This window comes from Phyllobates terribilis, unplaced genomic scaffold (genome assembly GCF_046119375.1).
Source record: "Phyllobates terribilis strain yellow unplaced genomic scaffold, ASM4611937v1 Scaffold_11__3_contigs__length_659146591, whole genome shotgun sequence".
Lineage (NCBI taxonomy): Eukaryota > Metazoa > Chordata > Amphibia > Anura > Dendrobatidae > Phyllobates > Phyllobates terribilis.
In genome coordinates this window covers 307,943,384-307,965,429 of record NW_027362771.1, presented here as the reverse complement: position 1 = coordinate 307,965,429, position 22,046 = coordinate 307,943,384, and the positions used below count along the sequence as shown (strand labels likewise).

At 41.6% G+C, this 22,046-nt stretch overlaps 1 protein-coding gene across 4 annotated transcripts in view; it reads right to left on the bottom strand.

Moving 5' to 3' along the window:
- Nucleotides 1-22,046, bottom strand: part of LOC141166133 (uncharacterized) — a 111,662-nt gene that overhangs the window by 63,411 nt on the left and 26,205 nt on the right. For all 4 annotated transcript variants that reach the window (XM_073652502.1, XM_073652501.1, XM_073652500.1 and 1 more), the window contains exon 3: nucleotides 20,025-20,155. In XM_073652502.1, coding sequence (XP_073508603.1) covers nucleotides 20,025-20,155 — 131 coding nt within the window. The remainder of the gene's footprint in view (nucleotides 1-20,024; nucleotides 20,156-22,046) is intronic.

Genomic DNA, 22,046 nt, shown 5'->3' with positions numbered 1-22,046 from the left:
TACAAGCTGCTTTGGATAAATCTCTGAACTTTCCACATCTTGCCACTTGGATTTTTGTCTATTCCTCAAGACAAAACTGCTCCAGCTCCTTCAAGCTAGATGCTTTCTTCTGGTGAACATCAATCTTCAAGTGTGACCACAGATTCTCAATTGGATTAAGGTCTGTGCTTGGACTAGGCCACGCCAAAACATTTTCACACAAAAGGAATTAAACATGTGAGTAATAAAACGTTCAATTGCAATAATTTTTTGGGAGAAATACGGTACTTCATTTTCTGAAACAATTTCAAGGGTGTCAACACTTTCGAGGTAGATCGATAGATACCCCCCTCGTGTTTCATCTGGTGAACATTAAAAATTACACGTTTAACTTTTTTCTTTTCATTTTTTCAGTCACTTTTATTGCATGTAGATCTGTGGGGTATGGGTACCAATTGCTCAAAAGATTGCTGAGAAGTGCTCAGCTCAGGAGATCAGAGCACACATGGCCCAGTACAAATGCAATAGAAAGTCATAGGCTTTCTACTGCAGCCATAAGCAACTGTGTATGTGAGCGCTACTCTCTCCAAAGCAGAGCACTTACCAGCAATCAGCACCTGTACCCTGCAGAGCTACATTAAAAATATATACGGTACATAAATATTTGCTTACCCACTATTAGCATGTCTAAATACACTAAAAAAAAAGCCTAGCACATGACATGGACAGGATTTAAAAAAAAAAAAAAGGGTTCTTGTGTATAAATTATGGGAACAGAAAAAGATTACAAATGTTTTGCTTTTATTTTTGCAGCTATTTTTCAAAAAGGTGTTATCTGCACCAACTAGAAAAAAAATGGAGCACGTGACCAGACCAATCCATCGACCAAATCCTACTGTAAAACACCTCACATGGCTGATGGACCAGTCTGATCCAGCACCGTTGAATCAATGATAGAGATATATATATATATATATATATTACATACACATATACAGTGCCTACAAGTAGTATTCAACCCCCTGCAGATTTAGCTGGTTTGATAAGATGCAAATAAGTTAGAGCCTTCAAACTGCAAACGAGAGTAGGATTGATGAACAGAAGCATAAATCTTACAAACCAAAAAGTTATGTTGCTCAGTTGAATTTTATTAAATTTTAAACATAAAAGTGTGGGTCAATTATTATACAACCCCTATGTTTAATATTTTGTGGAATAACCCTTGTTTGCAATTACAGCTAATAATAGTCTTTTATAAGACCTGATCAGGCCGGCACAGGTCTGTGGAGTTATCTTGGCCCACTCCTCCATGCAGATCTTCTCCAAGTTATCTAGGTTCTTTGGGTGTCTCATGTGGACTTTATTCTTGAGCTCCTTCCACAAGTTTTCAATTGGGTTAAGGTCAGGAGACTGACTAGGCCACTCCAACACCTTGACTTTTTCCCTCTTGAACCAGGCCTTGGTTTTCTTGGCTGTGTGCTTTGGGTCGTTGTCTTGTTGGAAGATGAAATTACAACCCATCTTAAGATCCTTGATGGAGGAGCGGAGGTTCTTGGCCAAAATCTCCAGGTAGGCCGTGCTATCCATCTTCCCATGGATGCGGACCAGATGGCCAGGCCCCTTGGCAGAGAAACAGCCCCACAGCATTATGCTGCCACCACCATGCTTGACTGTAGGGATGGTATTCTTGGGGTCGTATGCAGTGCCATCCAGTCTCCAAACGTCACGTGTGTGGTTGGCACCAAAGATCTCGATCTTGGTCTCATCAGACCATAGAACCTTGAACCAGTCTGTCTCAGAGTCCTCCAAGTGATCATGAGCAAACTGTAGACGAGCCTTGACATGACGCTTTGAAAGTAAAGGTACCTTACGGGCTCGTCTGGAACGGAGACCATTGCGGTGGAGTACGTTACTTATGGTATGGACTGAAACCAATGTCCCCACTGCCATGAGATCTTCCCGGAGCTCCTTCCTTGTTGTCCTTGGGTTAGCCTTGACTCTTCGGACAAGCCTGGCCTCGGCACGGAAGGACACTTTCAAAGGCTGTCCTGGCCGTGGAAGGCTAACAGTAGTTCCATAAGCCTTCCACTTACGGATGATGCTCCCAACAGTGGAGACAGGTAGGCCCAACTCCTTGGAAAGGGTTTTGTACCCCTTGCCAGCCTTGTGACCCTCCACGATCTTGTCTCTGATGGCCTTGGAATGCTCCTTTGTCTTTCCCATGTTGACCATGTCTGAGTGATGTTCACAAGTTTGGGGAGGGTCTTAAATAGTCAGAAAAGGCTGGCAAAAGAGATCTTTAATCCACACATGTGAAGCTCATTATTCTTGGTGCCTGAACTACTTCTTAATACTTTTGGGGGACCAAACAGAATTCTTGTGGTTTGAGGGGTTGAATAATAAATGACACTCTGAATTAACTTTTAACGTTTTTAAAAAAACAACAATATTTGCTGCAGTGCATTTCCCACTTCCAGGCTGATCTACAGTACAAATGTCACAATGCCAAGTTAATTCCGCATGTGTCAACCAGCTAAATTTGCAGGGGGTTGAATACTACTTGTAGGCACTGTGTATATGTATATATATATATATATATATATATATATATATATATATATATATATATATATATATATATATATATATATATATATATATATATATATATATATATATATATATATATATATATATATATATATATATATATATACACATATACATACACACATACTGCTCAAAAGATAAAGGGACCACTCAAATAACACATCCTAGATCTGAATGAATGAATTATTCTCATTGAGTACTTTGTTCTGTATAAAGTTGAATGTGCTGACAACAAAATCACACAAAAATCATCAATGGAAATCAAATTTATTAACCAATGGAGGCCTGGATTTGGAGTCACCCCCCAAAATTAAAGTGGAAAAACACACTACAGGCTGATCCAACTTTTGATGTAATGTCCTTAAAAGAAGTCAAAATGAGGCTCAGTATTGGGTGTGGCCTCCACGTGCCTGCATGACCTCCCTACAACGCCTGGGCATGATCCTGATGAGGTTGCGGATGGTCTCCTGTGGGATCTCCTCCCAGACCTGGACAAAAGCATCCGCCAACTCCTGGACAGTCTGTGGTGCAACGTGACGTTGGTGTATGGAGCGAGACATGATGTCCCAGATGTGCTCAATTGGATTCAGGTCTGGGGAACGGGCGGGCCAGTCCATAGCTTCAATGCCTTCATCTTGCAGAAACTGCTGACACTCCAGCCACATGAGGTCTGGCATTGTCCTGCATTAGGAGGAACCCATTGCTAACCGCACCAGCATGTGGTCTCACAAGGGGTCTGAGGATCTCATCTCGGTACCTAATGGCAGTCAGGCTACCTCTGGCGAGCACCTGGAGGGCTGTGCGGCCCTCCAAAGAAATGCTACCCCACTGCCAAACCGGTCATGTTGAAGGATGTTGCAGGCAGCAGATCGCTCTCCACGGCGTCTCCAGACTCTGTCACATGTGCTCAGTGTGAACCTGCTTTCATCTGTGAAGAGCACAGGGCGCCAGTGGCGACTTTGCCAATCCTGGGGTTCTGTGGCAAATGCCAAGCGTCCTGCACGGTGTTGGGCTGTGAGCACAACCCCCATCTGTGGACGTTGGGCCCTCATACCACCGTCATGGAGTCGGTTTCTAACCATTTGTGCAGACACATGCACATTTGTGGCCAGCTGGAGGTCATTTTGCAGGACTCTGGCAGTGCTCCTCCTGTTCCTCCTTTCACAAAGGCGGAGGTAGCGGTCCTGCTGCTGGGTTGTTGCCCTCCTACGCCCCCCTCCACGTCTCCTGGTGTACTGGCCTGTCTCCTGGTAGCGCCTCCAGCCTCTGGACACTACGCTGACAGACACAGCAAACCTTCTTGCCACACTTGCATTGATGTGCCATCCTGGATGAGCTGCACTACCTGAGCAACTTCTGTGGGTTGTAGAGTAAGTCTCATGCTACTACGAGTGTGAAAGCACAACAAACATTCAAAAGTGACCAAATCAGCCAGAAAGCATTGGTACTGAGATGTGGTCTGTGGTCCCCACCTGCAGAACCACTTCTTTATTGAGGGTGTCTTGATAATTGCCAATAATTTCCATCTATTGTCTATTCCATTTCCACAACAGCATGTGAAATTGATTGTCAATCAGTGTTGCTTCCTAAGTGGACAGTTTGATTTCACAGAAGTATGATTTACTTGGAGTTATATTCTGTAGTTTAAGTGTTCCCTTTATTTTTTTGAGCAGTGTGTAAAATTTATAATATATATATATATATATATGTATATATATATATATATATATATATATATATATATATATATATATATATATATATATATATATATATATATATATATATATATATATATATATATATATTTATTAGTCTAGGGCTTTTGGTGTGAGGGATAGCTGTGGACTGACCTTGTAAGAGTGGGAGCAACGGGGATGTAAAAGGCAATTGTTAGTCCACATGGAATGCAAAAGGGATAGTGTCTGACTTATTGTTGATGGCGATCAGGAACCTAAGACACCAGATTGGGTATCCCAGAACTGCATGAGAATGTTGGTGAGACAGTTTATATTTTATACCCCCACTGTTGTATCTTTGTTGGCATTCCTGTATTGGGATAAATCTCTAAGAGGTTAGAATTCCTTCTGATTATGGAACGGTCACATTAATGTGTAAAACTACCTATGTGAGTACTGACCACTGTCAGTGTCCATCTTTATAGTTGTGTGATTTACAGAGCCATATGGTGGTCGTTTGACCTCTTGGTTCTGGTGGGGGGGGGGGGAATGGGGAGATTTGTCACTAATTTTCTTTTACTGACTAGGTCAGTTTAGGACTAACATCCTATTGGTTTGAATATATATTTTTTTCTGCACTAACAAATTTTAAATTATAGGTAGTCTAATTATAGATATTTTAATATTAACATTAAAACGGTTACGTTTTAATGAGACAATCCTCTTTGCGGTTACAAATTTTGGATTGGATTGTCCCCTTTGGCAAAATATAGGTGAAGGGACCCTTTATTCTCCTTCCCTTTTTCTATATGTAGTTTATATTGGGAAAACCTGGCAACATGTTCCCTTTAACACCGAAGACTGTTTTCACCTTCCTGTCCAGTCCAAATTTTTCGTATCTGACCAGTGTCCCTTTATGTGGTAATAACTCTGGAATGCTGCAACATATCAGCGATTATGAAATTTTTTTTTCATGACAGATTGTACTTTATATTAGCAGCAAACTTAGGTCCATATGATTTTCGTTTATTCACGAAATTATTGAAAGTTTCACAAATGTTTTAAAATTTTCAACTTATGAATTTTTATGGCCTTAAAAACCTGTCATATCACAAAATGGTTATGTAAAAACTAGACATGTGGTAGGGTATGTTATATATTAAGTATCAATCTAGGATTTTTTTTTTGTTACGATGTTAAAAGGTGTTAACACCTTTCTGACATGGAGCGTAATAGTACGCCCCACGTTAGATCACAGTTTGGTGCAGTCTCCGGCGCTGAGCCCGCACCTTTCCAGGCATATGTCAGCTGACATGTGCCTGCAACAGCCATGGGTGGGATCGCGATCCACCCACGGCTGTTAACTAGTTAAATGCTGATGTCAATCACTGACAGCGGGATTTAACTCAAGCTTCCGGAAGCATGTCATAGGCCCTGCCCATCGCTGACCACATCACGTGATCACGGGTCGCCGATGGGTCGGCATGACAACCCGGAGTCTGCAGGAGAACCCTGTGGTTGTCACGGCCAGATCCCTCTCGATCTCCCCATCTTTTTTTTCCAAGCAAAATTTGGATTTTTTTCACTACTTAAATAGATACCAAACATGCATGTGTTTTTTTTTTTTTTTTTTTTTTTTTTTATGAACTTGTAATGACCTGGAGAATAATAATGGTAGGTCAGTTCTAGCATTCAGTGAATGTGGTGAAAAAAAAACCAAAAACTGTGGAATTGAAATTTCACCGCACTTGGAATTTTTTTTTTTTTTTTTTTTTCACATTTTCCAGTACACGATATAATAAAACCAGTGAGGTCGTTCAAAAGGTACAACTTATCCCGCAAAAAATAAGCCCTCACACGGCCATATTGACAGGAAAAAATAAAAAATTATGGCTCTGGGAAGAAGGGGAGCAAAAAACGAAAAAAAAAAAAAAAACACGGAAAATGTCCCGATCATGAAGGAGTTAACATTTAATTTTTTTTATTTTTTTTTAAATTTACAAAACCCATATTTTTAAAGGACCATTTCACTTTTGAAGTGACTTTAAAAAAGGGGCCCATGTCAGAAAACCCAGAAAAAAAGGACACCATTTTAAAACCTTCACCCTTCAACGTACTCACCACTCAAAGTTTGTTAACCAGTTAGGTGCTTCACAAAAACTACTACAAATTGGAAGAAAGTATTAAAAAAATAAAAAATAAAAAAAATCCTACTAAAATGTTGCTTTTGCCCAAATTTTTAATCATTTTTACAAGGGTAAAAAAAAGGAGAAAATAAAACTCCACAATTTGTTGCACATTTCCTCCCAAGTGCACAGATACCCCAACTGTTTCAGAACACAGCAGGGTTTGGAAGCAAAGAAGCCCTATACAATTTTTGAAAAGTTAATTTGTCTGGAATAAATTGCGGACACCATGTTGCATTTTCAGAGCCTCCCAAGTGACAAAACAGCAGAAACCCCCCAAAAGTGACCCCATTTTGGAAACTACATCCCTCACGGAGTTTATAGACTGTGTGATGACCATCTTGAATTTACACGTGCTTCAAAAGAGTTTTATAATATTGTGTTGGGGAAAAATGTTTTTTTTTCTCCCCACAGCAAAATGTTGCTTCAGCTCCAAATTTTTTTATTTTCACAAGGGTAACAAAAGAAATTGCAAAATAGAATGAAGGGTTTGTTTTCTCCAGAGTACACAGATACCCCATATGTGGTTAATAACTACTGTTTGGGCATATGGTAGGGGCCGTAAGGAAAAGACCATTTGACTTTGAATGCAATTTGTGCTGACACAGATTGTGGATGTCATGTCACATTTAGAGAGCCCCTGAGATGGCAAAAAAGCAAAAACTCCTCCACAAGTGACCCCAATTTGGAAACTACACTCAGGAATTTATCTAGTGGTATAGTAAGCATTTTAAACTAATAGTGGCGATTTGCAAGCTTTTGTAATATTTTTTATAATATTGAGCCGTGAAAATGAAAAATTACAAATTTTTCCCTATGAAAATGTTGCTTTAGCCTAAAATATCCAATTTTCACAAGGGTAAAAGGAGAAGATACAAGTTGTGTGGTCCTTTTTCTCGAGTGCTCAGAAGGGGCATGGCCCCTCAGCTGCACTGAGGAGAAGACACATCTCAAGAGCTCTGTCTTGCTGGATCCCTAGAAAAACATCTAGGGGAGACCCTGGGATACTATAGGAGGACCCCTCTAGCCCCACAGACCATCGGGGAGTTGAAACAGCGGGACCCACGAGGAGAAGGCGGATGCCATATTTCCCCTTTAGCTCCTGATACTTAACAGGGAAGGAGAAGGCGGGATACTCCCTGCAGTACTAGCGAGTCCCACAAATACTGTGAACAACCCACATAGCTCCCAGACTCCCATCACCCAGTTGCCTGACCACCCTGTGCCCCTAAAACACCTAATGTGCAGGCTTGCCTGTGGCTCTGGGCGCAATACAGGGATTATTCAAAGCAAGCCAACCGCCCTCCGTCCTCCCACCGAAACAACTAGGAGCGCGCGCTCCAACCGTGGTCCGGTCGCAGGGGCCTCCACCTCTGGCTGTCTCGCTCCCCATCCCAGCTTCTGTTGGCGGTGGTGCTGCTTGGAGGGGCGCCGCTGCACAGAGGCTTCGGATGCGCCGCTCTCCTGCTCTTCCAGCGCCATCTTGTGAGAACGCAGCTCTGTGCTGAGGCTGAGTGTACAGAGCTGCTGGGAGAAACAGAAGGTCCCGCTCCTCCGTGGGGTTCTCTTCATATTACAAGAGGAGAAAGGGGAGAAGAGGACAAGTGAGGGGTGAAGAGGAGAGAAGGTGTGCGAAAAAGAAAATAAATAAATAAAAAGCAACCGAGAAATATTGAAAAAAAAAGGAGAAGTCCAGGCTCAATAATACCCCACAGCAAAACATTTAGCTGACACATTACAGGTTTTGGAAGGACCCAAGTGCCCACCGATAACACGCAGCACTAGCTACCTTTAGCTAACGTAAAGTTGAGCATATCGTTTTCACCCTCTTATGCTTTTTATCCCCTTCTCAGCTCCGGTACTAATCTGTGGGGAACCCACCCTTGATGACACCTTTAATATTTGTTCATGCCTGCAGCTCGCTGGGACAGAAAGGGATGAACACACCTTGTTGCTGTATACTACTCAGACCTTGCCCTGTGTCTTGCCCTCAGACACCAACACCACCTCACCATACTTGCTGTTTTTGTCATGGAATGTGGCGGGCCTTAACACCCCTCTTAAACGCAAAAAAGGTTTAATCCACCTGAGAGACAATTATTGATAGATGTGTTTTTTCTTTAAGAGACACATTGGAGAGCTGACAAGCCTGGTAAATTATTAGCACCTTGGATAAGCAATGGTCATGCTGCCTCGCATACTTACTCATTACGCGGAGTAGCCATTCTTATTAAGAAGGGCCTGGCATGTTCCATTCAAGATTCTATTAGCGACAGCCAGGAGAGATACTTTATTCTGAATGTGGAAATAACGAGCAAAATATATTTTTTGGTCAATCTCTAGCTCCCAACCATGACCAACATTACTTTTACACATCGATTCTCCAGATTCTTTTGGGACTTGGGCCTAATCATCTAATAGTAGGAGGAGACTTTAACTTAGTACAATGTCCTACCTTAGACTACTCCTCACCCTCTACACAGACCTCAGCCACCGCTTCCCTCCTACACTTCATGAAACAGCTTTCACTCTGCGACCCATGGAGAATGACGGATTCCGTTCCGCAGCTAGAGAGTACACGTGCCACTCCTTTACCCTTCAGTCCTTCTCTCGTATTGATCACTTCCTCATTTCCACACAACATCATGATTCCCGCATCCACCCAATACTGATCTCAGATCATGCTCCTATTTCTGACTTAACGGTTCCAAACCCCCAGATTCGACATTGGAGGTTTAAGTCCTACCTGGCAGAATCAGATGATTTAACAACAACAACACTGGTTTGTATGGTTGCTTGTGTTAAGGCAGCTAACAATTTGCCAGTCATTAAACTGCAGACGACCGACCGTGAAGAGATAATCATAATAACCACTGAAAATTTGTGTGATCTATACAGAGCCTCACCTGCCAACCTCCTGGCAATTAACTCCTTTTTGAACTTGAGTAATCTCCCATCCCTGACCACTGAACAACAAGTGATGTTAGACTCAATGGATAATGGAAGATGAAGCAAGACAAGACATAATAGACATCCAACAGTATGACCCCGGGCCCTGATGGTCTCTCTGCTGATTATAAGATTCTATCCCCTGACTTAGTACACATTTTGACTAACCTTTTCAACATAGCTTTCCTTCAAGGGGCTTCTATCGATTAATATACCAAATCACGCCCCATAGTTAGCCCTAAACCTAATAGAGACCTACTATTGTCGCAATCCTACAACATCAAACAAGACCAAGCCAAACCAAGTCGACAAGAAAGAGGGTATACAATATTAGGAAAACCAGAGAAAAATATACCCAATATAAATTAACTTTTAGTTACCATTAAAAGTGTCCTTAATAGTCCAAATTGGACACATCATAGCTAAACATATCACATAAAAAACAGAGATAAGGGAGAAATGAGGATACCAGAGAAATCAGACAAGCTAGCCCTATATGGCCCTTATAAAGGTAAATACCTCACCTGACAGCGGAGTGTTTTCACCCTAAAGAACGGTTTGGTGTCCCCGCTCCACGGAGGCTGTCCCTTGTCTGACCCTAAATCTCCCTAAACAAACACACAATCATATTTCATAGGCGTTGACCAAAATAAGTAATGCCATAATTGACATTTTGTGGGGGAAAAAATGACAAAAAAAAACCAGAGGGAAATATCCCATAAATATTTATCAATCAGGTTATAACCAGTCCTCCACCATTAGTGCACATAGGTGGGGGAAGTATATAGAACCACACAAAAAAAAACCCAAACATTTAAACAGATATAGATTGGTCAGAATGTAGCGAAAGGAATGGACTTATCTGATCTCTAGTCCATCCGAAGGTCCCAGCAGCTTATGGGTCTACACCACCTTGAAGGACCAGGAAAGTGGGAGCCCGGATTGATCGTAAACTCTTTGTGAATTCCTAACTGTGAATTTTTATTGGAAGCATGCAGTCACCTATTGAGGGGCCTAGAGAATCACTATCTGAGACGCCTGCTGGGACCTTCGAATGGACTAAAGATCAGATAAGTCCATTCCTTTCGCTACATTCTGACCAATCTATATCTGTTTAAATGTTTGTTTGTTTTTTGTGTGGTTCTATATACAGCCCCCACCTATGTGCACTAATGGCAGAGGACTGGTTAGAACATGATTGATAAATATTTATAGGATATTTCCCTCTGGTTTTTTTTTGTCATTTTTCCCCCACAAAATGTCAATTATGGCATTTCTTATTTTGGTCAACGCCTATGAAATATGATTGTGTGTTTGTTTAGGGAGATTTAGGGTCAGACAAGGGACAGCCTCCGTGGAGCGGGGACACCAAACCGTTCGTTAGGGTGAAAACACTCCGCTGTCAGGTGGGGTATTTACCTTATAAGGGCCATATAGGGCTAGCTTGTCTGATTTCTCTGGTATCCTCATTTCTCCCTTATCTTTGTTTTTATATGATATGTTTAGTTATGATGTGTCCCATTTGGACTATTAAGGACACTTAATGGTAACTAATTAAAAGTTAATTTTTATTGGGTATATTTTGCTCTGGTTTTCACAATCCTACAACCCAATTACACCCCTCAACCATGATTATAAACTCCTGGCAAAGATCTTAGCAAACAGTCTACAAATACTGCTGCCTGGCCTTCTGTGTGAGGCTCAGATGGGCTTTACCCAGGGACAGAGCAGTGTGGCAAATATACGCCAGGCAGTCGCAGCCACGGTCTTAGCCCAAGACACATCATGACCACCCGCAATGCTGTTGAGTCCAGATGCCGAAAAGGCCTTTGACAAAGTGGCATGGCTTTTTTTGTATGTAGTTTTAGGCAGGGGAAATTTTGGCCCAAGGTACCTGCAATATATTCAATACCTTCATATAAATGCAAATACTTTTGTGACTGTTAATGGATGTACTGCACCAGCAATCGTACTCTTTCAGGTGGCCAAACAGGGATGCCCTCTGTCATCCCTTTATTTAACCTCTCTATAGACCCCTTACTACGCCACCCATTGCAGAACCCCCTACTTTAGGGGGCTTAATAGTGGGGTCTAGAGAGTTATGGGTTGCGGAATTTGCGGATGATATTTTGCTGGTAGTAACTAACCCCAAACAAGTCCTGCATTCCCTTACAAGAGAATTAGAAGATGTGGGAGGCTTATTGAGCTATAATATCAATTGGGATAAAACAGTTGATGATGCTATGTGGCCCCTCCAGACCGTTATGGGCATCGGGATTCCAGTCAATGGATTACTTGCGAGTACAGGTGACGAAAAATCCAGCTAAATTGTACAATATCAATTTATATCTCTAACTTAAAATCCACCTTGGCTGAATGGCAGGATTTTAGCCTGTCAAACCTAGGTAGAGCCAATAAAAATGACAAAATTTCAGCGTCTTCTCTATCTATTTAGCTCCCAAAGAGGAGAAAAGTATCAACTATTTATACCGCTCATTTATCTGGGAGGGAAAAAAAAAAAAAAAACCCGTATAGCCTTTAAAATTAATAAAATTACTCCTACAGTTGAAGGGAAATGGGGGGTGGGGATAAACTTCCCTGATATTAGACACTAACCTAGCATCCCTATTCCGGGTGGTGGTGGTGGACTGGCTGGGAGAGACATTCTAGAGTCATGTCTCACACCGAAGCTGGCTCTTCCTGCCCTCTTACACCTCCCTTATACTGAATTGCCGGCTGAAGTAAGAGCAAACCCACTCCTGGTGTCTACATGGAAGGAATAGCAGAAAATATGCCGACAGTTTCGGCGCTCTCCCCTTCTCCCAATTGTTGGTAACCCTAATTTTCAACATGGACATTCTCACCCTGTCTTTTAAATCGGTGGAACTCTCAAGGTACAATATCTATTAAACAGCTTGTCCACTTAGAGGAATACCATATGTACTCCATAGAGGAGATGCAGTCTAAATACCCTACCGCTATATTCCCTTCTTTCCAATACCTACAAGGTAAGAGTTACATAACAAAAATACAAATACTAGCACATTTTCCTGAGCAGGAGTGGAAACCATGCCTGCTTAGATGGTTCACTAAATCTAATTTCTCACTTGGCCAAACAGCCACCAATTACAAATTCATCCATACTTCCCTGGATTATGAGCAATCCCAATTTCTGCTAACAAAATGGCAGATAGAGGACCCTACCTTGTCCTGCAGCACCATCCCGAAAGCTCTAGATCAAGCCCACAAATTCCTTCCTTAAAGGGAACCTGTCACGTCCTAGTAGCTATGAAAACTGCTCCCATTGGCTTGTTAGTGATGCAATGTGCATCACTAACGAGCTGTTCTTATGAAAATCAGTGATATAACATTATACTATCGTTTTATATACTTTATCTTACCTGCTCGTATTCAGTCATAGGCGGCACCGCGTTCAGCTAGTGCTGACGCCGCCCATGACATTTGAATACTGCTCCCGGCAAGCGTGATGTTTGAGAGGCGCATGCGCATTTGCACACGTCAGGTCGCTGGTCCTTTTTTGGAAACTTGGGAAAGTTTCATCTCCCTGCTTCCACAACACATTCAGGATGACATTAGAACTTGTTTTCCACCAACAGTGTGGTATCAAGAGCAACTACTATACTGTGTGCAGAATTATTAGGCAAGTTGTATTTTAGAGGATTATTTTTTATTATTGATCAACAACTATGTTCCCAATCAACCCAAAAGACTCAAATATCCAAGCTTAATATTTTTGGAAGTTGGAGTGGTTTTTTTTTTTAGATTTGGCTATCTTAGGAGGATATCGGTTTGTGCAGCTAACTATTGCTGTGCAGAATTATTAGGCAACTTAATAAAAACCAAAAATAATCCCATCTCACTTGTTTATTTTCACCAGGTAAACCAATTACAGTGCACAAAACTTAGAAATAAACATTTCTGACATGCAAAAAACGAAAAAATTAGTGATCAATATAGCCACCTTTCTTGATGACACTCAACAGCCTTCCATCCATAGATACTGTCAGTTTCTTGATCTGTTTTCGATCAACATTGCGTGCAGCAACCACCACAGCCTCCCAGACACTGTTCCCAGAGGTGTACTGTTTTCCCTCCCTGTAGATCTCACATTTTATGATGGACCACAGGTTCTCTATGGGGTTCAGATCAGGTGAACAAGGGGGCCATGTCATTTTTTCTTCTTCTAGACCTTTACTGGCCAGCCACGCTGTGGAGTAGTTGGATGCATGTGATGGAGCATTGTCCTGCATGAAAATCATGTTTTTCTTGAACGATACCGACTTCTTCCTGTACCACTGCTTGGAGAAGTTGTCTTCCAGAAACTGGCAGTAGGTCTGGGAGTTGAGCTTCACTCCATCCTCAACCCGAAAAGGTCCAACAAGTTCATCTTTGATGATACCAGCCCATACCAGTACTCCACCTCCACCTTGCTGGCGTCCGAGTCGGAGTGGAGCTCTCTGCCCTTTACTGATCCAGCCTCTGGCCCATCCATCTGGCCCATCAAGAGTCCCTCTCATTTCATCAGTCCATAAAACCTTTGAAAAATCAGTCTTAAGATATTTCTTGGCCCATTCTTGACGTTTTATCTTATGTTCCTTGTTCAAAGGTGGTCGTTTTTCAGCCTTCCTTACCTTGGCCATGTCCCTGAGTATCGCACACCTTGTGCTTTTTGATACTCCAATAACGTTGCAGCTCTGAAATATGGCAAAACTGGTGGCGAATGGCATCTTGGCAGCTTCACGCTTGATTTTCCTCAATTCATGGGCAGTTATTTTGCGCCTTTTTTGGCCAACACGCTTCTTGCGACCCTGTTGGCTATTTGCCATGAAACGCTTGATTGTTCGGTGATCACGCTTCAAAAGTTTGGAAATTTCAAGACTGCTGCATCCCTCTGCAAGACATCTCACAATTTTGGACTTTTCAGAGCCCATCAAATCTCTCTTCTGACCCATTTTGCCAAAGGAAAGGAAGTTGTCTAATAATTAAGCACACCTTATATAGGGTGATGTCATTAGTCAACACCCCTCCTCATTACAGAGAGGCACATCACCAGATTTACTTAATTGGTAGTTGGCTCTCAAGCCTATGCAGCTTGAAGTAAGACAACATGTATAAAAAGTATCATGTGATCAAACTACTCATTTGCCTAATAATTCTGCACACAGTGTATTAAGAGAAACGCTGCGTAGACACACTTCTGGGTGGTGGGGGGTGGGAGAGGTCTACTCTGGTGTTGCAGCACAACCCTTAAAAAAAAAAAAAAAAAAGTTTAAGGTTACCCATGTTGGGTGATCAATATGTAACAGATGTACCCGTTTCAGACATTCTCTTCTCCCCTCCCCCTTCCCCTTCCCATTTTTTGATTTATTTTCCTTTCGAATTAATGTAATTATGCCTGGAATAAGTACTTTGCTACTCACCATCTCATAACAGTATAGCATACATATGATCGTAGTCTTTTGTTAATCCTTGTCATTAGTATATAAGCTTCGGGTAATATTTGTATTGATGTATGTAAATTTTTTCTATTCAATAAAAACAAGTTTAAAAAAATCTAATATAAATAGGAAGGGAATTGAAGGAGCACCATTTGATAACTGCGGCGCAAATTTGGCTGGAATAGATTGCAGACACTGTCACATTTACAGAGCCCCCGGAGGTGCCAAAATAGCATACACACCCCCCCCCCCCCCAAAAGTGACCCCATTTTGGAAACTACAGCCTTCAAGCAATTCATCTAGGGGTGCAATTAGAATCTTGAAGCCACTGGTGCCTCACAAAATGTTATAATATTGTGCCATGAAAATGAAGCCTCACAGCACTATTTACTCCACAAGTGTGTCACAGGATTTTATACCATTGGGCAATGAAGAAAAAATAAAATTATTTACACTACTAAAAATGTTTTAGCCTCAGATTTTCAATTTTCACAAGGGGAAATAGCTAAAAATGGCCCCATAATTAAACGATTTCTCCAGAATGTGACAATACCCCATATGTGTCTGTACAGTACTGCTTAGCCATATGGCAAGATTCGAGAGGGAAGGACCGCTATTTGACCTTTGGAGCACAGATTTTCCTAGAATAGTTTGCAATTTTTTTTCTGGAAAGCATCCATTGTGTCAGACACAGTGAACGCTGCAGAATGAAGATAGCAAATATGCCATTGTAAAGCCCAAGATACTGTGCCCAGCTCGTGCTTCTGGAGACATGCACCCCACAAATTAAGCGAGCTCTCCTCACTAAAGTAATGCCAAACATATAGATGCTAACTTGAGGCACACTTGGGATCAGAAGAGAGATGGGCATTTGGCGCATTTGTCACAGTATTTATTTCTGCAGTTTTTTTTTTTTTGTTTTTTTTAAAAAAAAGGGTTAACCCCATCTATGGGACTTCAACTTTTCTTTCATTACTGCTGTAATGCATTGCAATACACATGCACAATGCATTAGAGGTGTAAGGGTGACAAACACCTTTTTGGACAATGCTTATGGCCTGGTCTAACAGGCCACCGTAGCTGGCAGACCCAGAGGTAGTCATCATTTGACCTCCGGCTGTCTTGCCGGAGTTGGTATAAAATGGACCAACTATATATTATTTTTATATATATATATATATATATATATATATATATATATATATATATATATATATATATATATATATATATATATATATATATATATATATATATATATATATATATATATATATATATATATATATATATATATATATACATATATATATATACATACACACACACACACATACATACACACATACATACATACATACAGACAGACCAAAAGTTTGGACACACCTCATTTAAAGATTTTTCTGTATTTTCATGACTTTGAAAATTGTACATTCACACTGATGGCATCAAAACTATGAATTAACATATGTGGAATTATATACTTATCAAAAAAGTGTGAAACAACTGAAAATATGTCTTATATTCTAGGTTCTTCAAAGTAGCCACCTTTTGCTTTGATGACGGCTTTGCACACTCTTGGCATTCTCTTGATGAGCTTCAAGAGGTAGTCACCGGAAATGGTCTTCCAACAATCTTGAAGGAGTTCCCAGAGATGCTTAACACTTGTTGGCCCTTTTGCCTTCACTTTGCGGTCCAGTTCACCCCAAACCATCTCGATTGGGTTCAGGGCTGGTGACTGGAGGCCAGGTCATCTGGCGTAGCACCCCATCACTTTCCTTCTTGGTCAAATAGCTCTTACACAGCCTGGAGGTGTGTTTCGGGTCATTGTCCTGTTGAAAAATAAATGATGGTCCAACTAAACACAAACGGGATGGAATAGCATGCCGCTGCAAGATGCTGTGGTAGCCATGCTGGTTCAGTATGCCTTCAATTTTGAATAAATCCCCAACAGTGTCACCAGCAAAGCACCCCCACACCATCACACCTCCTCCTCCTCCATGCTTCATGGTGGGAACCAGGCATGTAGAGTCCATCCGTTCACCTTTTCTGCGTCGTACAAAGACACTGTGGTTGGAACCAAAGATCTCAAATTTGGACTCATCAGACCAAAGCACAGATTTCAACTGGTGTAATGTCCATTTCTTGTGTTCTTTAGCCCAAACAAGTCTCTTCTGCTTGTTTTCTGTCCTTAGCAGTGGTTTCCTAGCAGCTTTTTTACCATGAAGGCCTGCTGCACAAAGTCTCCTCTTAACAGTTGTTGTAGAGATGTGTCTGCTGCTAGAACTCTGTGTGGCATTGACCTGGTCTCTAATCTGAGCTGCTGTTAACCTGCGATATCTGAGGCTGGTGACTCAGATAAACTTATTCTCAGAAGCAGAGGTGACTCTTGGTCTTCCTTTCCTGGGGAGGTCCTCATGTGAGCCAGTTTTTTTCAGCGCTTGATGTTTTTTGCAACTGCACTTGGGGACACTTTCAAAGTTTTCCCAATTTTTCGGACTGACTGACCTTCATTTCTTAAAGTAATGATGGCCACTCGTTCTTCTTTACTTAGAATTTGTATTATGGCAAGAAAAAAGCAGCTAACAGTCTATTCAGTAGGACTATCAGCTGTGTATCCACCTGACTTCTGCACAACACAACTGATGGTCCCAACCCCATTTATAAGGCAAGAAATCCCACTTATTAAACCTGACAGGGCACACCTGTCAAGTGAAAACCATTTCCGGTGACTACCTCTTGAAGCTCATCAAAAGAATGCCAAGAGTGGGCAAAGCAGTCATCAAAGCAAAAGGTGGCTACTTTGAAGAACCTAGAATATAAGACATATTTTCAGTTGTTTCACACTTTTTTGATAAGTATATAATTCCACATATGTTAATTCATAGTTTTGATGCCATCAGTGTGAATGTACAATTTTCAAAGTCATGAAAATACAGAAAAATGTTTAAAATGAGAAGGTGTGTCCAAACTTTTGGTCTGTACTGTATATATTATATATTATATTTTTATGCCTTGCTGTAGAGAAAGGTATACACTGCTAAAAAAAAATAAAGGAAACACTCAAATAACATATCCTAGATCTGAATGAAATATTCTCATTGAATACTTTGCTCTGTACAAAGTTGAATGTACTGACAACAAAAATCACATTTATTAACCAATGGAGGCCTGGATTTGGAGTCACCCCCAAAATTTAAGTGGAAAAACACACTACAGGCTGATCCAACTTTGATGTAATGTCCTTAAAACAAGTCAAAATGAGGCTCAGTATTGTGTGTGGCCTCCACATGCCTGTATGACCTCCCTACGCCGCCTGGGCATGCTCCTGATGAGGTTGCGGATCGTCTCCTGTGGGATCTCCTCCCAGACCTGGACTAAAGCATCCGCCAACTCCTGGACAGTCTGTGGTGCAATGTGACATTGGTGGATGGAGCGAGACATGATGTCCCAGATGTGCTCAATTGGATTCAGGTCTGGGGAACGGGCGGGCCAGTCCATAGCTTCAATGTCTTCATCTTGCAGGAACTGCTGACACACTCCAGCCACATGAGGTCTGACATTGTCCTGCATTAGGAGGAACCCAGGGTCAACCGCACCAGCATATGGTCTCACAAGGGGTCTGAGGATCTCATCTTGGTACCTAATGGCAGTCAGGCTACCTCTGGCGAGCACATGGAGGGCTGTGCGGCCCTCCAAAGAAATTCCACCCCACACCATTACTGACCCACTGCTAAACCGGTCATGCTGAAGGATGTTGCAGGCAGCAGATCGCTCTCCACGGCGTCTCCAGACTCTGTCACATGTGCTCAGTGTGAACCTACTTCCATCTGTGAAGAGCACAGGGCGCCAGTGGCGACTTTGCCAATCCTGGTATTCTGTGGCAAATGCCAAGCGTCATGCACGGTGTTGGGCTGTGAGCACAACCCCCATCTGTGGATGTCGGGCCCTCATACCACCCTCATGGAGTCGGTTTCTAACAGTTTGTGCAGACACATGCACATTTGTGGCCTGCAGGAGGTAATTTTCCAGGACTTTGGCAGTGCTCCTCCTGTTCCTCCTCGCACAAAGGCGGTGCTGGGTTGTTACCCTCCTACGGCCCCCTCCACGTCTTTTGGTGTACTGGCCTGTCTCCTGGTGGCGCCTCCAGCCACTGGACACTATGCAGACAGACACCGCAAACCTTCTTGCCACAGCTCGCATTGATGTGCCATCCTAGATGAGCTGCACTACCTGAGCAACTTCTGTGGGTTGTAGAGTTTGTCTCATGCTACCACGAGTGTGAAACCACAACCAACATTCAAAAGTGACCAAAACATCAGCCAGAAAGCATTGGTACTGAGATGTGGTCTGTGGTCCCCACCTGCAGAACCACTCCTTTATTGAGGGTGTCTTGATAATTGCCAATAATTTCCATCTATTGTCTATTCCATTTGCACAACAGCATGTGAAATTGATTGTCAATCAGTGTTGCTTCCTAAGTGGACAGTTTGATTTCACAGAAGTTTGATTTACTTGGAGTTATATTCTGTTTAAGTGTTCCCTTTATTTTTTTGAGCAGTGTATAATAGATAGACATGATATCTAATATACATCATATCTATATTCACACACGAGTAGTTTCACTAAACACTTTAGTTCAGGAGATATTACAAAGTGTACTTAATATTCAATAATGTTGACCAGGTCTGCTAATTCTGCACTTAGTACATCAGTGGGGGAGCTTAATTGGTGTAGGAAATCTATCTCCGTGCACACACTTTACAGAGAAGACCGTGAATTACTGCTTAGTGTCACCTCCTTGACTGCTAAACCCAGAAAGAGCAGCGATTTCAATAAATAGAATGCAAGTTAAGCCACGGCCCCACTATCAGTATTTTCTCAGGAGTGGGTGATAAATGCAGAATTGGTGACTTGGTTCTGTTATACCTTTTCTCTGATTGTTCCTCACCTGGTTTTGGCTCCCACTCCCGAGAGAAAATACTGACCAAATACGGATCGTGGGGCTGTGGCCTTATAAGTAAATATTTTCTATAAGCCTACATATCAAACTATTCAGCTCTTCCTACATGCTGTCCATAGATCACACAACATATCAAAGCTGACAGGTTCTCATAGCAAAACAAGCTAAATAAAGTTTCCATTATCCTTCTCAGACTTGCCTTGTAGTTGTTAGACAGCTTATGAGCTTCCACCTCATTCTCTGCAGTTATGGTGGTCTTAATAAGACAGATGTTACAAGGCTGGACTTCTTCCGAGTGATGGGGACAACAGGTCGGAGTTGAAGGTGCTCCTACAAATTATCAATGTGCCAATGATTGTTATGCTTCTCAAAACAGGTTTTTTTTCTGCCATAATGAAATGTTAGATTACAGGTGACATGCCCATCATAAAAGGCAAATTTACACAGCACTGAAGAGGAGCAGTGTATGCTGTAATTGGAAGCCCCGACAGTGCTATGGAGGAGAGATGGGTGTGACCAGAAGCTGCTGGGTCATAGGAGACCCAGAAAGATCTTATGGTCCCCCAAAGGACTTTTATGACCTTATGAAGGGGCACAGTGCGTAATGTAAAGAAACTAAAAAAAAAAGTGTCCGATATATCAAAATATTTGTTACAGAATGGGTAACAGATTTTAAAAATGTATTTTAGTAATTTTGTGGTCATTAAGAAAAAAAACAAAAATATCAGACTTTTTCCACTGCTAAAAATATATTATAAAAACATGTGTAATTGCAATAATTTTCAGGGAGAAATGCTTCATTTTCAGGAACAAATTTAAAAAGTGCCAACACTTTTGGCCATGACTATACAACATACAGCCCCATGTATAAATGTGAAAAAAAAAAGGGAAAGAGACCCAAAAATGTGCCTGTCAGGTAAGTGGCCTGGTCTTTAATTGGGTAAAGAGCAACAAACGGCAGGTATGCCACCTTTCCATTTGTGATTTTATATCATACACACCTCTCCTACGTGCAATCTGTGTACGCGGGGAGGAGGTGTGAGTTTAACAGAAATGTACTATGAACATGCATAATAGATTACAAATAAAGATCACATCAGTTTAACTATGGAGTGCCTAGTTATTCAGATGTACATGGTTGCTATAATTTCTTTGCATAGAACGTGGCCCGGGATGATCTCTCAGAGCTGAATGTGGCTCTCAAGTCAACAAAGGTTGGAGACCACTGCTCTATAGCAAGATACTATAAATGCTGTTTGGTCTTGTCCATTTCATGACCATTACGTATTTACAGTTGAAACCAGAAGTTTACATACACTATGGGAGAGGGAAATTAATTTGCCATATTAAAAGGGGCAATAGGATTGAGATCAGGGCTTTGTGATGGCTACTCCAAAACATTGACTTTGATATCCTTAAGCCACTTTGTTACCATTTTGGCAGTATGCTTCAAGTCATTGACCATTTGGAAGACCCATTTCCGCCCAAGCTTTAACTTCCTAACTGATGTCTTGAGATGTTGCTTCAGTATTGCCACATAATCTTCTTTTCTCATGATGCCATTTTGTGAAGTGCACAAGTCCCTCCTGCAGCAAAACAAGTCCACAGCATGATGCTGCTACCCCAATGTTTCACAGTTGGGATGGTGTTCTTAGGCTTCCAGGCTTCTCCCTTTTTTCCTCCAACAAAACGATGGTTATTATGCCCAAAAAGTTCCATTTTAGTTTCATCAGACTAATTTTCATCCAAAAATTAAGGTATTTATTCCTGTGTGCATTTGCAAACATTAATCTGGCTTTGTGTTTCTTTTGGAGTAATGACTTTCTGGCAGAGTGGCCTTTCAGCCCATGTTAATGCAGTAATCGTTTCACTGTGGATATTGACACAATCTTACCAGCTTCCCCAATCACAAGGTCTTTTTGCTTTGGTCCTTGGATTGATATGCACATGTCGGACCAAAGCAGGTACATCTCTGGGACACAGAACCCATCTCCTTCCTGAGCAGTATGATGGCTGAACATTCCCATCTTGTTTGTACTTGCATATAATTGTTTGTAAAGATGAACGAGGGCACCTTCAGGTATCTTGAAATTGTACCCAAGGATGAGCCAGACTTGTGCAAGTCCACAATTCTCTTCCTGATATCTTGGCTGATATCTTTAGACTTTCCCATGATGCTACACAAAGAAGCAGTGTGTTTCAGGTGTGCATTAAAATACAT